Raw genomic sequence first — 17,053 nt, 5'->3', positions numbered from 1 at the left:
TGGGGCAATCTAAGTAGGCATAGTTACTTTAAGGACTTGACTGTTAGGAATATATACACAGACATTTTATTTTAGGACGTTTAACTTGTAATATTATGAGTATCTTCACTAAAGTGATGGGATATAATAAACATGCAGTGATTGTATTTAGGACAATTTTACCAATTCCCAACATAAATACATATAAAATTGAATTAATGGATATTTAATGTATTAGATAAGCGTTTATTTAAATATGTGTGCCAGAATATGAAAATCTAAAAAAATAATACTAATATGAAAGTAAAACTCAAATTTGCACACAATTTTAATTATCTTTTTTTATTGATATCAATGAATTTATTTGCATTATTATTATTACATATTATGCTTAAATAGTGTTATTGTTTAACGAAGTAACACAAATTTTCAATCAAAAATTGGTTGTATGTTGTAGTTTAAAGGGACACCATTACTATTTACACTTTTACATAGATTTTGGCCTCATGAATATGCTGTATTTTTTTGCATGCTCAAATCTTAGTAGTTTTTGCACAAAATCAATATATGTTTTGCAGAATGCTGCACAATATGCCTGTCTCTTTAGCTACACCCCTCACTCCAGAAAAATACTTCCTTATCAATGGCATGCACACAGCTCAACCACTGACAGTACTGAATGATATGAGCATCAAAACAACCTGGATTAGAATGAGAGGACACCCAGAGAGACATATAGTAAGTATATCACTACCTGTTTGTAATTTCTCTGTGTTGTTGGGGCTAAGACTGTGCATATTTTGGCATAATTGGGTGCATTAAAGTTGCATTGGTGCTCAGAGTGTCGATTTAATATTGACTGGTCATTGTTGTTCTTTCCTTTGTTATATTTCGTTTAAAAAAGGCATGCATACTGAAAATGAATTTCAGACAATTTCAGAAATTTCACTCTGTAGCACAATACAAGGTAATTTTATCCTATCAGGGAGACGACTTTTGTGAAAAAGTTGCAAAATATGGAGCTTCAGTCAGCTGTTACTTGCAGAATCCATCAATTTCCTATCAGTTACGGATAGGACAGGCATCCTCTTCCATGATATATATAAAGTAGTTAGCTGAAAGATTCCTCAGTCTACAAGGGAGGTCAGGGTGTGATCTTAGAGTGAACCTGAGCTAGACAATAGAGATGCTAAGATGAAATAACCCCCCCATCTACCCTCCCCCCCCCCCCCCCCAAGTACCACCGTATAAGCAGACATGTAAGGGAGACTTTGCAACAACAACAAAAAAAACCTCATAGGAGAGACACAACTGCTTATATATTATGAGTCTTTATATACGAAAGAACAATCTTTAAATTATGAAATATGTGCTCTTAACATGCTGTGTCTACATGCATTTTCCTTTCTGGGTAATACATGGGATTTAAAGGGATTCTCCAGTGCCAGGAAAACATTTTCGTTTTCCTGGCACTGCAGGACCCTCTAGTGCCCCTCTCCCTCCCACCCCCATCCCAAGTTGCTGAAGGGGTTAAAACTGACGTCATCGGGTAGACCTAATGCGCATGCGTGGCAATGGCCGTGCATGCGCATTAGACCTCCCCATAGGAAAGCATTATATAATGCTTTCCTATGGGGATCCTATGGGGATTTCGGCAATGCTGGAGGTCCTCACATAGCGTGAGGATGTCCAGCGTCGTTTTAAAACACTTTTTGTGTTCTAAGAACACGGAAGTCCCTCTGGTGGCTGTCTAGTAGACAGCCACTAGATTAGGACTTAACCCTGCAATGTAAATATTGCAGTTTATAAAAACTGCAATAATTACACTTGTAGGGTTAAGGGTAGTGGGAGTTGGCACCCAGACCCCTTCAATGGGCAGAAGTGGTCTGGGTGCCTGGAGTGTCCCTTTAAGCATGTTGTTTACAAAAGTTCATGGTGCGGCAATATGTACATGCCTAAATTGGATGTTTAGAAAAAGAGAATTTATTAGAAAAGTCACCTGTTTGCTTATCTCAATTCAAACTGAGTTCCATACTACTACTGCTACTTTTCAAGAACCTATTTTAGCTGATATAAGACTTTCTATTAGGAAAGCTCCGTTCATTTTTTATTTACATTTTGATACATCTAAGGTCTTAAACAAACAGCACCGCATTGTGGGCAAACATTTGAAAACTATTTAGATATGTTAGGAAAAACACTCAGATTTGTTTAAGGAGAAATAGCAATATATTTAGATAATTTTAACATCATGGGTTTGGATATTGGGCAGATATTTTACTTTTGATTTTTTTTTACATTGAGAGTTCTTTCTACATTTGTTTTTTTTTTTTAGTCAGCTAATTTTATGTTTGCAATACTACAATATTTTTTGTGTGTTCCATTCTTAGCGAATAGATTGAAAATTGTCAGATTTTCAACAACCACATTTTTCCATCAAGTTTCTTTTCATAAAATCTAATTTCTAAAAAATGCATTTGATTTTATTTATTTTATTTTAAACATCTACTAGACACACAATCCTGAAGAAGAACATTATGGGACAGTACACACATTTATTTCCATATTAAATTGTTTATTTGTAGCATTAGTTTTCCATCATTGATTATCCTTTTTGCAACTTAAAATATCATCCCATTGTGCCTACACACTATCCCAAAACAATATGCACTTTTAAATTATGTGAGGTTTTAGCACTAATCCACTATAGAGGTTTGCTTTGACATGGCAGGTGAGTTTACACTTTGATAACCATTGGTTTGAGACTAAAAACCTCTAGTTATTTAAATGCAAATAGAGATTAGGCATAGTGCACAGTTAGCTTTTTAGGTTTTTGGACTGATGAATATTAAAGTCATTGCTCCAACTAAAAAGTGGTGGGAGTTAGAGCACAGGGCTTAATGTTGTGTGTTTCTATCAGCTTTATATATATGCCATTCTCATTTTAACTACAGCATATCACAATATAATTATTAAACATGTCTGGTTTACCCCAAAAATAAATTCATTAATTAATTTATTAACAATACATTGTGATGAACTAACAACCAAACTGCAAACTGTAGCCTAAAATATTACATTTTGGTCTAACTGTCCCAATTCAACTGTTAATTTTTACATACACAGTTTAAGTAATAAACCTCATTGTTATTGATTAAACATTAGGAAAATAATTTGCGGAGATTTTAATTTACTTTTTTATGTTACATGTAATTGCCTCTCTTTCTCTGAACTTGTTTTTTTTAAAGATAAAAAATATATTTTATTAATTTAATATGTGTAAAATTTAGTTTTAAAACAAACAAAAAAAGATCCATGTCATTTTCCCAATTCTACCATATTTTGCTAAACTGTCTGGTAAGAAAATGCAACACGTTTACATAAAAAAAGAAAAAGGAGAAAGTGTTATCTTTAGAAAACACCTTTTAGAACTGTGTGGTTCTTCCATGTGTTACTTCAATTTGAAAGTCATAATGTAGCCTGACATGGTCTATGTAGTTACCAGATGTGAATAAATTAGACATTAAAAAAAAGTTTTAAATAATGTTTGTTGACACAAGAAATATGACAAATTTAAAATTATTACTTACAAAATTTTGCATTACATTTTTCTTATCTGATTGAATACATTTATTAGGGGTGAGGAAAAAAGAAAAGAAAAAAGGGGTAACAAACTCTCGGCTGTTTAAATAAAATCAAAGTTGAGATAACACTGTTTGCATTTGCATATTTTAAATGGCATTCTGGAAATGTTATGGAAACACAGTAATGAGGACTTGTTAAGATGTGTTTTATGGTATGCAGATTTAACCCATCAGTATGGATATAACGATATGTGTGAATGTATATGCGCATAACTGAACAACATTGCATATTGATATACTGTAATCTAAATTATATAGATTAAATATCTTTTCTAGATCTTCATATTATTTCTTACGTGGTTGTAGAGAAAGGATTTTTAAAATAATCTTTAGGAGGGACCTAAATGAAGATGTATTGGACTATAAATGTTCTTATTATATAAATATATATTACTATTATTTTGTGATATTACTTTCAATATTAATGTCTGATATTATATATATATATAGTATCTGACATATATACACATACACACACACACACACATATATACATACACACAGATACATATACACCAACTATATATATATATATATATATATATATATATATATATATATTATTTTTTTCAAACAGCAATCCAAAGACTTTTAAATTAATATATAACTTATTCATTAAATCCTGAAGAAACTAGCTTAGTCTAACTGAAAAGTTGAAAACAAATAAGAAGTTATATATGAATTTAAAAGTCCTCGGAGTGCCATTGTTTGGAAGGTGGATTATATGCTTAACGTTGCACACGGCAAGTTGAAATTGAAGTCCTCGAGTGCAAGATCTGTGAGATATATATATATATATATATATATATATATGCATAGACTATGGAGTAAAGTATTTGTTTGCTTATTTGTAAATCCTGGGAGTGCTGATTATTTTTTGGCTTTATGTTTATTGTGCAATCAAGCACCGGGTTATAATCCTGTTTTGGTAGGAGTGCAAGGCTTTTTGGTTTTTAGTATATATATATATATATATATATATATATATATATATATATATATATATATATATATATATATATATATATATATATATATATATATATAGCAGATACTGGTAAAAATGTATAATTCTGGGCTCTAAAGAATAATTAAAATGTATAATTCTGTGAAAATCCTTATACACTGAATTTATTACTTGAAATTATTAATCCAATCGTTATTTGTGCATCATTCTGGTACTCTATTAATATTCATAATCACTTGATGTCACCCTGGTCCACATCATTCCAGCAACATAAGTCATGCACTTTTCAGTGTAATTTCTTATGCAGAAAAAGGGCAGGCAAAAGGGCTAAATACAGGTTTTCCAGACCACGTCTCTTTGCTCTATCATGGTTATGGTCTTTGTTACCTTAGAGTGCATTTTGACTTGTAATGTACAATTTGGTTATTAACCTGGCCTTGATATTTGACTATTTTTATCTCTAGAATCCCTGACTTTGGCTCTGTTTAACCTTTCTCCAGATCTCTCTCTTCCTTGATCTCAGCCTGTCACTAGTTACTCTTGACCAGCAACCCTAAAATCCAGTAATATGTATAGGATATTAATATCCCTATTGTTTGCATGTTGGGGTGTTCAGCCTTAACAGTGCAGCAGAACCACAATTAAGTAGGAACTCATATGCAGAGAAAAAAAGACAATACAGCAAGGTAGAAGGGCAAAACAAGTATATTAATTGCCAAAGAACAAATCACAATAGCACAAACTTAAGATACAAGGCAGCAGACACTTCTCTTTGACTCAGGCCTTTAGGACACAAGGACAGGCCTCTTGGACTCTGGCCTTCAGCACACAAGGGCAAGCCTCTTGCACTCTTGATAACAGGATACAGGGACATGCCACTAGGACTCTGGTCTTCAGGCCTTCATTGGGTAGACCTCTTGGTCTCGGCCACCAGGATACAATTATAAGGCACGTTGAACTCCCAGCCACACCTCAAACAAAACCAAGCCTGAAACAAGCAATGACCTGGAAGCCAAGAAGGGGAAAGGAAAGCCTATCTAACTATGTAGGGCCACCTGGGTCAGAGCCATATCTCTTGTGTCTGGGCGCAGCAGCCTGCAATAGAACTACAGCAAGCTAATGGCACTGTGGGGTACTGCACCAGACTGAAATGATTTGAAAATTAGGGTGATTACATAGGATCCTTAAATTCTGCTCCATTTTTAAAGAAATATAGAAAAGCACTAGGATTGGGATAATAATAGTTCAATCCTAGTGAGAACTGAAAAAAAGAGAAAAGTGTACAGAGCTTCGGAAGCTTGTCTTTCACTTTATGACAACGGCATTTTTTGCATTTTTTGCTGTTTGCGTTTGACTAATTTATTGCACCGACGCATATTATATACCGTTTTTTAAAGGACAGACAGGGCTTTAATTTGATGTAACATATATATATAAATATACATGCTTATTTATTATAAAAAAATACAGAAAAATGCAAAAAAAATGAAAAATGTGTTTTTTTTTACAGTTTTTGCAATAATAATGTGTGCACAATTAGTGCAGGTTAAGGAAAGTAATTAAAAATAAATTCATTTAGTTGTTCTGATTTACAGAATATATAATGTGTCTGGGATTTTAAGTGTTTTTTGGTAGTTACAGGTCACAAAGCACAAGGAGTAAAATAAACTTTTAATGTGGAGCGATTTTAGAATTTGGTATGTTTGTCTTGTAAGCTTAAAAGCCATAAAAGAAAACAAAATTGCCACACAAAAGTATATATTTATATAAAGTAGACACCACAGGCTATTTACCTAAGGTTGTTTTGACACTTTCTACGTAGCCATTTTACCGCCAACCTCTGCTAAATATTGGAGTAAAATTGTGTTTTTGGAGGGTTTTCGCACACAAACTTATAACAAAGAACTTCTCATGTGTATTTTGTAAAGTTGGTGTGTGCTATTCCTGTACAAAGTGTTATTATGTGTTCAGTTACTTCTGCTGAGTACAACGGTACCCCCATTGTATGTCTTTGGCACTATTTCGTGAAGCTACAGTGCCATATAGGAGACCTGTCCTTTTCAGTATTCACAGTAGAATTTTGAGAGACGGATTTAATGAGCCTATGCTTCCATTTGGGGTATTATAACAGTTTGACTGTTCCAAAAAACCCCACAAATGCCTACCATTTGTAAAAGTAGACACTCCAGGGTATATCATAAGGTGCATATTGTGCCTTAGCATGCCCCCATTTTTTACCAATATATGCCAAAGTATGTGGTAAAAAATAATTTGGGGCATTTTTTTACATACGGATTGCATTTTTGCTGGGCATTTTGTATATTTCATATGTGCCACTAAGTTCAAACCCCCCAAATTATGCTCAGCTAAGTCTTCTGAGTAAAAGGACACCCCCATTGTATGTCTATGGCACTATTTCGTGAAGCTACAGTGCCATACAGGAGACCTGTCCTTTTCAGTATTCACAGTAGAATTTTGAGAGACGGATTTAATGAGCCTATGCTTCCATTTGGGGTATTATAACAGTTTGACTGTTCAAAAAAAAACCACAAAGGCCTACCATTTGTAAAAGTAGACACTTCAGGGTATATCATAAGGTGCATATTGTGCCTTAGCATGCCCCCATTTTTTCACCAATATATGCCAAAGTATGTGGTAAAAAATAATTTGGGGCATTTTTTTTACATACGGATTGCATTTTTGCTGGGCATTTTGTATATTTCATATGTGCCACTAAGTTCAAAACACCCAAATTATGCTCAGCTAAGTTTTCTGAGTAAAAAGACATCCCTAATGAATGTCTTTGGCACTATTTTGTGAAGCTACAGTGCCATATAGGAGACCAAGCCATATCAGTTTTTACAGAACTTTGAATTTTGACGCTGGGCCTATGTGCAATTTCCAAGCATCTTCGCAGGTTTTAAATTCAAACTACCCCTCAAAGGCCTACCATTTCTTAAAGTAGACACCCCAGGGTATTTCAAAAGGCATATTTTGAACCTTGTAGTGGGATCATTTTTCCGCTAGCTTGTACCAGGTGTAGTGGTAATGAGCGTTTTTTCTGCCTTTTTGACACACAAAGTGAGTTTGCACAGTATATTTTGCAAACCTTATGTGTGCTACGACTGTATAATACTTCATATGTTGCTCAGCTATGTCTGCTGAGTACAAAAAATACCCCCGTATGTACCTTTGCCAGGTATATGTGGACATCAGAGGGGCACATTTGGGACACAGCCATTCCATTTTTTTCAAACTTTAAATTTTTACGCTGTGCCCATGTCCCATATTAGAGTATTTTACCAGGCTATATAATCCAAATACCCCATAAAGCCATACCATTTCTTAAAGAAGACATCCCAGGGTATTTCAAAAGGCATATTTTGAACCTTAGCGTGGGATCATTTTTCCGCTAGCTTGTACCAGGTGTAGTGGTAATGAGCATTTTTTCTGCCTTTTTGACACACAAAGTGAGTTTGCACAGTATATTTTGCAAACCTTATGTGTACTACCACTGTATAATACTTCATATGTTGCTCAGCTATGTCTGCTGAGTACAAAAATACCCCCGTATGTACCTTTGCCAGGTATATGTGGACATCGGACGGGCACATTTGGGACACAGCCATTCAATTTTTTTCAAACTTTAAATTTTTATGCTGTGCCCATGTCCTATTTTAAAGTATTTTACCAGGCTATATAATCCAAATACCCTATAAAGCCATACCATTTCTTAAAGAAGACATCCCAGGGTATTTCAAAAGGCATATTTTGAACCTTAGCGTGGGATCATTTTTCCGCTAGCTTGTACCAGGTGTAGTGGTAATGAGCGTTATTAAATGTATTTTTTAACTTTTTAAAACTTTTTAAAACTATTTTTTAAACTTTTGTTTTGCCTATTAATTTTTTTAAAGTTTCCTAAACTTTCGTAAAACTTTTTTTTTACCGTTTTAACATTTTTCGAAGCTTTTTTTTTTACCGTTAACTCCTAACTAGCAGTAAGCAGCACTAACAGTAAATTCCCAATTTTCCCATAACTCCCACCCACCCACCCCAGCTAGCAAAATATTTAATTATACAATATTTAAATTAGTTAATTAAATACATTTAACCCCTGAGAGTTAAAAAATATATAAAAGTTAATCGTCAGGGGTTAAAAAAAATTAGATCACAGTATAATACTGTGATCTGTATTTTGATCACTGTAGGCAGTGATCGACTGGCAGGGAAGGGGTTAATTTTTATTTGGACTGGGTAAAGGTTTTATTTTTTTAATTTTTTACTTAAACGTTATTAAAACTTTATTTCAACTTATTTTTTTAACTTTTTAAAGCTTATTTTAAAACTTTTTTTAACGTTAACCCCTAGTTAGCCTAACACTAAATCCCCCAATTCCCCACTAACTTCCACCCTTCCCAGCTCGCTAAATTTATAATTTTAAAATATTTAAATTAATTAATAAAATAAATATAACCTCTGAGGGTTAAAAAAAAAGAATTAACCCTCAGGGGTTAAAAAAAAAATCAGATCATAGTAAAATTTAATCCCTGCCAATTGATCACTGTAGTCAGTGATCAATTGGCAGGGAAGGGGTTAATTTTTTATTAAAATGGGTAAAGGAGGGTGGGATTTTAATTTTACTTTTTTTTTTTTTACACCAGGGGGCAGGATCAGCACTGATCCGTCTCCCTGCACTTCACAGTGAACCCGGAAGTGCAGGGAGGTGGAGGTGAGTATACAGAGCACATGTGCTCGCTCTGACATGCTGGCAGAGCGGGCACATGTGCTGGGGCAGCCGGATCCGGTGTTCCCAGTCTGCCTCTAATACAGAGGTAGACCGGAGCACCATTAACCCCACGATCGCCGCGATTGCGACGATCTGGGGTTAATTTTAGCGTGTGACGGACGAGGTCCGTCACTCGTCATTAAGGCAATCCCTTGAGTGACGGACCTCGTCCGTCACTCGTCCTTAAGGGGTTAAGGGGTTAAAGCCATTTTAAAGTTGGGTAGATCACGGGCTGAAGCAACTCCCCTAGCTTAGCTCCCCTATCTGTTACCCAACAATGCAATATGACAAAGTTTTATATTAACGTTATAAATGTTTATTACATACTTTTGAAAGATATTCTTGCTTTATTTTGGTTTGTATCTTTGTTTTAAAGTGTTAGCTTGCTAATTTAAAAACACTAATTGTTAAGTTATGCATGTCCCTTTAAGATGCAATATTTTCACCCAATATTGACAATTGATATAACAAAATCTGAGTTTTCAAACTTGCCTTATTAACTTCTTTATTTAGAGGTGTATTTATTTTGGGTTTTATTCACTACAAATTTTATTATTATTATTATTATGTTATTTATATAGCGCCAACAAATTCTGTAGCGCTGTACAATGGGTAATAGCAGTAATAACAGGAGCATCAATATTAAAAATATCTAGGAATAAATACCTTTGTAAAATGGAATTTTCATATCAAGTTTCCTAGTTGTTTATTTATTTATTTATTGGCTATGCAGAGAAATAGTATGTATTTACTTGGAAACAGTCGCCAAAAGGCCAATTTTGATAGACAGATCAATGGTCTTATACAAATTGTATGTGATAAGGCGAAAGACACATGTTCTATTTCAAGCTGCTCTATCATTAAACATTAACTTTATTTAATCTGTTTCTTTAGAGTTTCCTGTGTCTGATTCCCTCTTTTTCCCCAGAGAACTCTATTTTTCATAACATACATGAGGAAAAATAGGGACTCCTTGAGTATCAAATTCAAATATACAAAATTTGACAATGGGCAGAGCTTAAGCAACACTCTGTTTCATCTGCCAGTCAAATTTATGCACAATGCATCAATAAAATAAATCCCACAAGAGGGCAAATAGCAGACACCATGGTTAGATGAAAACAAAATGGCTGCACCTAGATGTTTGAGATATGGCACAAGGAAGAAAAGACAACAAATATAAATAAAAGCAAGTGTCGATGGGGTATAACCATTAAGATACACAGGCATAAGGAAAGAAAAACTGAAAGGAAAAAAAAATATGACAGAGCCACTTTAAACATACAATTGCCTAATTGACTGAATTGTATGCAGTTATGGAATTTCAATGATTACTCAATGTCATTAGGACAAAAAGACAGTTTATGAACATCACAATTTAGCATTTTGACAACACATAGCTGCAGTTAGCAATTTAAACTGCGTATTAACTAAGATGTCATATCAAACAAAGGGATCACATTCACTAAGCAGAAAGTACTGGTGAGTTTACTTAAACTAAAACACAGAAAAAAAATCCTACAACAAATGAACCCAAGAGTTTTTTTTTAAATAAAAATACTGTAAAAAAAAAAAACAAAAAAAAAAAACCTTTTCAAATAGCTTATCTACAAATAAATCCCATATACTTTAATGGTGACTATTATCGATATATTGTTTTTAAAAGTGTTTTTTTAACAGATTGTGGTCATTTAAAAGTTAATCCAAATTAATTAAATTAAGGCCATAGTCTGCACACCAGTTAACTCAACTTCCCTTACGCACCTTCTATTCGCCACTGTTTATAAATACAAACCCCACTTGCCCTATACCCTTTTAAGGACATACGATGGGCATTTTCCATCAGGATTGCCTTTTATTTCTGAAGCTGTGTCCTTAAGGCGATACTGTAAGCTTATTTTATGAGGTCTCATGCATCTTATTTCTTTTCACCTTTACCTGTTTGCTAGAATTAGTTTGATTTATGTGTATATCCATTTTACAATACTGATTAAGTTGATGCTTACAAGTATCAAAACTTAATAGCACATAACAACACGCTGTTTAATGAATTGATCCCATGGTGTAAGCCAAGAGAAAAAAAAAGAGCGGTGTATTTGTAAACCATTAAAATAAATTGAAAGTAAACCGGCCCCTGCAAAATTTCAGTAAAAATATGTGTATGCGTTTGTGTACATATTTTTTTCAAAGCTTCTGAGACATCCAACGTGCCTATGCTGACACCGACAGCGTCAAGTCTTCACATGAGACAGCCCAATCAGCAACTGGCCACGCCCTTTCCATCACAAGGTAAACTGATATAGAGAAAGGGTAATACAGGCAAAAAAAGAGAGGGGGCAGAGGGAATTGTGAAGATGGAGAAAGAAAGGGGAAAATAAGGCAGACAGGAAAGAACAATTAGAAAAACATAGATAAGAACAGCAGTGATAGCTAAGAGGTAAGGGTGAATTCAGACACATTATGGAGTGCAGAGAAAATCAATTAAGCACGACTGATAGATCAGACAGTAAACGTTCTTTCATATGAATTAAATATATGGAAAGTTATAATGTCCCTGTAAAGCAAATAATATTTAGCAAATGGATTATATAGATGTATATATTAAAAAAAAAAAGAAAACAAGGTACAAGAAAATTGCATAGCATTGTTAGTGAGGTTATATCATATATCAGCTAGTTAATTAAAACATACGTGTTTTCTTCACTTTAGAAGTTTTAACTGTTGAAACAAAAATGTCAAAGCATGTGCAGTAATCAGTTTGTAAATAACTGCATAAACAGTGCAATCATAATAAAAAATGCTTTTGAAATCCCTGGGGTAAAAAATAAATTGTCAATATAGTTGTGTGCATGTCACAATTTTACAGTGATATAAATACACAGTTATCCACAAAATATTAATTATAATAATGAGGCATGCTATTTTATATTTACCTTGTTTGGCAGAAGATGTTGCAATCTTTTCTTTAGCTTTTGCAGGTTCTGCATAATAAACATTACAATAAAGAAAAAGTCAGTCCTCTTCTGCAACTGTCATCAAAACAAAACACTAAGCCCTCAATGAATACTATCCTAGCAGCAACCTACTTTTCTACCCTACCTTTACCTTTTGTGTCACTATACCCCACTCCCTCTAGAATGTAAGCTCATTGAGCAGGGCCCTCAACCCCTCTGTTCCTGCCCATCCCACTTGTCTGGTTACAAATATGTGTCTGTTAGTCCACCCATTGCACAGCGCTACGGAACCTGTTGGCGAGTTATAAATAATAATAATAATATGTAATGTTCTGTGTTTAACCCCTTAAGACCGCAGCCAAATGTACAAGTTGTGATCCAAAAAAAACGTAAACAAAACCTGGCATTTGCGCTACATGTCTGTCCAACCGTAATTCACCTCTTTCATATTAAATGCACCCACACTTATTATATATCATTTTATTCAGGGGAAACAGGGCTTTCGTTTAACATCAAATATTTAGGTATGGAACATAATTTAATATGAAAAAAATATTACAAAAATGGGAGAAAATAAGATTTTTTTAAATTTTTTTTAGTTCTTAGTGACATTCTAACTGTGAATGTCATAATACTGTTTGCTTTTACTGCAATACAATACACATATTTGTATTCAGCGATGTCTCACGTGTAAAACAGTACCCCCTATGTACAGGTTTTATGGTGTTTTGGGAAGTTACAGGGTCAAATATAGCATGTTACATATTTCAGTTTTTTCACATTGAAATTCGCCAGAGACCATATGGTAGCCCAGAAATAAGAATTACCCCCCATGATGGCATACCATTTGCAAAAGTAGACAACCCAAGGTATTGCAAATGGAGTATGTCCAGTCTTTTTTAGTAGCCACTTGGTCACAAACACTGGCCAAAGTTAGTGTTAATATTTGAAAATGCAAAAAACTAATTTGAACGCAAATTTTGGCCAGTGTTTGTGACTAAGTGGCTACTAAAAAAAAAACATACCCTATTTGCAATACCCTGGGTTGTCTACTATTGCAAATGGTATGCCATCATGGGGATAATTTTCATTCCTGGGCTACCATACGGTCTCAAAGGCAACCTGGCGAATTTTAATGTGAAAAAACTGAAATGCAAACCTTATATTTGACTCTGTAACTTTTGAAAACACCATAAAACCTGTACATGAGGGGTACTGTTATACTCAGGAGACTTCGCTGAACACAAATATTAGTGTTTCAAAACAGTACAACGTATCACAACAATTATATCGTCAGTGTAAGTGCCATTTGTGTGTGAAAAATGCAAAAAATTTCACTGTCACTGACGATATCGTCGTTGTAATATATTTTACTGTTTTGAAACACTAATATTTGTGTTCAGCGAAGTCTTCCGAGTAAAACAGTACCCCCCATGTACAGGTTTTATGGTGTCTTGGAAAGTTACAGGGTTATATATAGTGCTAGCAAATTAAATTCCCTATAGTTTCAGCATTGGTTGTCAGGCAGGTCCCGCTAATTGTAATTAATAAAATGACCTAATTATGTAAAATTATTACATAAATATATGCGTAGAATTATTATATATATAGGTGTGTATATATATATATATATATATATATATATATGTGTGTGCATATATATGTATATAATTTTTTTTATTATTTTTATTTATATATAGGTATATACTTAGTGATATATACGTATATACTTATGTATATAGATATATATATTATTTCGTTCTACATGTATTTTGATATCAATATATATATATTAATTTTAAAATACAGTTAGAACGAAATTACGCATGTTTATATAAATTGTATCTATTTATTTTGTATTATTTTTTTATTTTATTTTTTAACGTATTTATATATTTATTTATTTTTTATTATATATAAATATATATAATAAAAATTATATATATATTTAATCAATATCATTGTACGTGTATTTTGATATTAATATATATATATATAATTATGTATATATTAATATTAAAATAATGTAGACAGTGTATGTATATTTATGTGTATATGTGTATATGTATATATATACTTAGATCATATATATAATAAATATATATATGATCTAAGTATATATAATCTTATTTTTACACTGTTTTAACTGATTTTATTTGAATTTCAGACAGCAAGGGGAGTACCTGTCATTACAGGCACTCCCCCTGCTGGCACTGCCTTGGACGGCTATGCCGTCCATGTGATCGCGGGGTCCTCGCAAGGACCTCGCGATCACATGGCCCTGGGCTCCCAGGTAAGTCCCCCATACCGGCGACCGGGTAAGTACATAAGATCGCAGGACGTTCTATGCCGCCCTGCGGATTTTAGAGCCATCTAAATAAGGACGGCATAGAACGTCCTGCGGTCTTAAGGGGTTAAAACACATGCAGGGTTATTTAACATTCTTGAAAATTCAAAGATAATTGTAAGTGAATTTTAAATTTAAGCCCAGGCCAGCCAACCTGACTAAGTGAATTATTGCAGCTGGGATATTTTGATCTTAAATTTTAAATTTACTTTGAATTCTCACTTTAGAGAATAATCCAGATAATGTAAAAAAAAAAAATCTGTTCTTCATGGTACACATTTACATTGAGACTTGGATACTGTTAGTATAACCACAATGACGCAGCAAGATTCAGCCCTAAATACAACTTTGCGGTAAAAGTATCCCCTATTTTTTCAAAAAACATTATATAGATAATGCGTTAAAATTATATACAAAATAAGTAAATTCAAATATAAAAGTTACACACCTTTAAAGTTTGCTTTGGTGCATTTACTGGGAGGAGACTCCTATTTCATGAACTATATGCATCTTTTTCAAGCCATATTTTTGAATGGAGAGCTACCGATTGATTTATAGAGTCAGCTGACAAGGCTAAGCCAATCATTGATGCCCCTTCTCAATAGCTCTCCCAGGATTCCATTCTAAAGATTTATTTTTTTTTAAAGCGAATGTGGAGGGGGAAAGATAGAAATGGCACTGGAGAGGATTTGGGTTTGGGTTAAACAATCCATGCATGATTTAATCCCTAAATGTAAACCAGCACCAGGAATCTCATTTTGGTGAAGTTGTTATGGTGTCCAAACTGTTCCTTGAAATATACAGACATATATACATACATACAAATATAGCTAAAATATAGAAACAACTCAGCAGACTTTATGAGTCTTTCTCAGAAGCTATAGTAGGAAATGGAAATTCAGTTTCTCCTTGGGTCAGAGGAGGATGCCCAAGATTTTAAGAACATCAACTACGAACAATGTTGAGTAACTTGTTTATACTTGCAGGCTTATTCCCTAAATCATGAAATTTTGGGAATTCCTCATGAATTGCAAATTTTAGACCATATTTTCCTATAATGCAGAGCTGTCCAACCTGCGGACCCCCAGATGTTGCTGAACTACAACTCCCATGATTCTTTCAATGAAACAGATAGCCAGGGAATCATGGGAGATGTAGTTCAGCAACATCTGGGGGGCCACAGGTTGGACAGGCCTGCTATAATGTAATGCTTAGTGAATAAGCTTAGAATTTATTTACATAATAAATAACATTATGTAAATCAATCAATTTTACTAACATGGTCACATTAGGTTTATTGTCACCCTCCACCACCAATCTCTGACTAATTAAATGATAGCATCATATATAATACATATTATGTACTACTTTTATTTATTTTTTTTCACATTTTTCCATGATCAAATATTTTGTTCAGTACCAAATCTGAGTAGAGAAGAACATTTGTATATGTGTTTCGTACCTTTGACTTTCTTCAATGGTTTTGCAGATACCTTTGTTTTGGATATATCTGTTTCTGTAGAAACAATGTTAAATAAACATTATATAACATTAAACATTATGACATTAACCAATGTGAAATTATTTTTTTTTAAAAATTGTTAAATTATGATAAGAAAATCAAATCACACTATACATAAATTAAGTTAACACAATTACACTTTTCTCATGTTTTTTGACAGCACGTTTGGCACTATCATTTGTTTAAAACAAGTGACCTCTATATCACAATCTATCTGCTTACGATTTAATATCATTTCTTTATTGGACCAGTATTTCACATAAAGTTCAGCAACCAAAAAGGACTTGATAAACCATTGGATATTTTTTTTGTTTTTAACTAACTAAGGAATACCCTGATAATTTAGCTAACTAAATAACTTTGCTCAAAAGCAACAAGAATACTAAATACACTATAGAACATGTTAAGTCACCAAATGTATGTCAATGCTTCTTGGTTGATCAATTAAATAAAATAAAAATACCCATTATATTACACTAATATAATTAATACAGATAATACAAAAACAAATAATTAATCAACCAGGGCTTAAAATGTGTAGTCCTATGCTACTAGCCAGGCTTTTCACTGCAAGCCCTGGTATACCCTCCATGGTTGAATTTATACTCACCAGGGCTAGTGGTCAATGGAAAAGTTGATCCCGGTAGTCTACTATACCCAAGATGCATGTTTTGTACATGCTTAAAAGAAACACATACATGTAATTGTTGTTTAGGAACACAACAAATTGATGCCACATTTGTTATCTGTCATCGCTAGTGTTGTTGATAACCTTCATCTTGTGTCATTATTGTCATCTCAGTGTATTGATCTCAAGATCATGTGATTAAGGATGATGACTGAAATTAAGTCTA

At 33.5% G+C, this 17,053-nt stretch overlaps 1 protein-coding gene across 1 annotated transcript in view; it reads right to left on the bottom strand.

The window, feature by feature from the left end:
• TRDN (triadin) overlaps positions 1-17,053 on the bottom strand; it is a 781,460-nt gene that overhangs the window by 337,211 nt on the left and 427,196 nt on the right. The window contains exons 38-40 of the mRNA XM_063441781.1: positions 16,140-16,193; positions 12,310-12,357; positions 12,068-12,094 (exon numbers count right to left, since the gene is read on the bottom strand). Coding sequence (XP_063297851.1) covers positions 12,068-12,094; positions 12,310-12,357; positions 16,140-16,193 — 129 coding nt within the window. The remainder of the gene's footprint in view (positions 1-12,067; positions 12,095-12,309; positions 12,358-16,139; positions 16,194-17,053) is intronic.

Source organism: Pelobates fuscus, chromosome 2 (assembly GCF_036172605.1).
Source record: "Pelobates fuscus isolate aPelFus1 chromosome 2, aPelFus1.pri, whole genome shotgun sequence".
NCBI classification, from domain to species: domain Eukaryota; kingdom Metazoa; phylum Chordata; class Amphibia; order Anura; family Pelobatidae; genus Pelobates; species Pelobates fuscus.
Note: the sequence above shows the minus strand (reverse complement) of the source record. Positions and strands in the feature narration are given on the sequence as shown.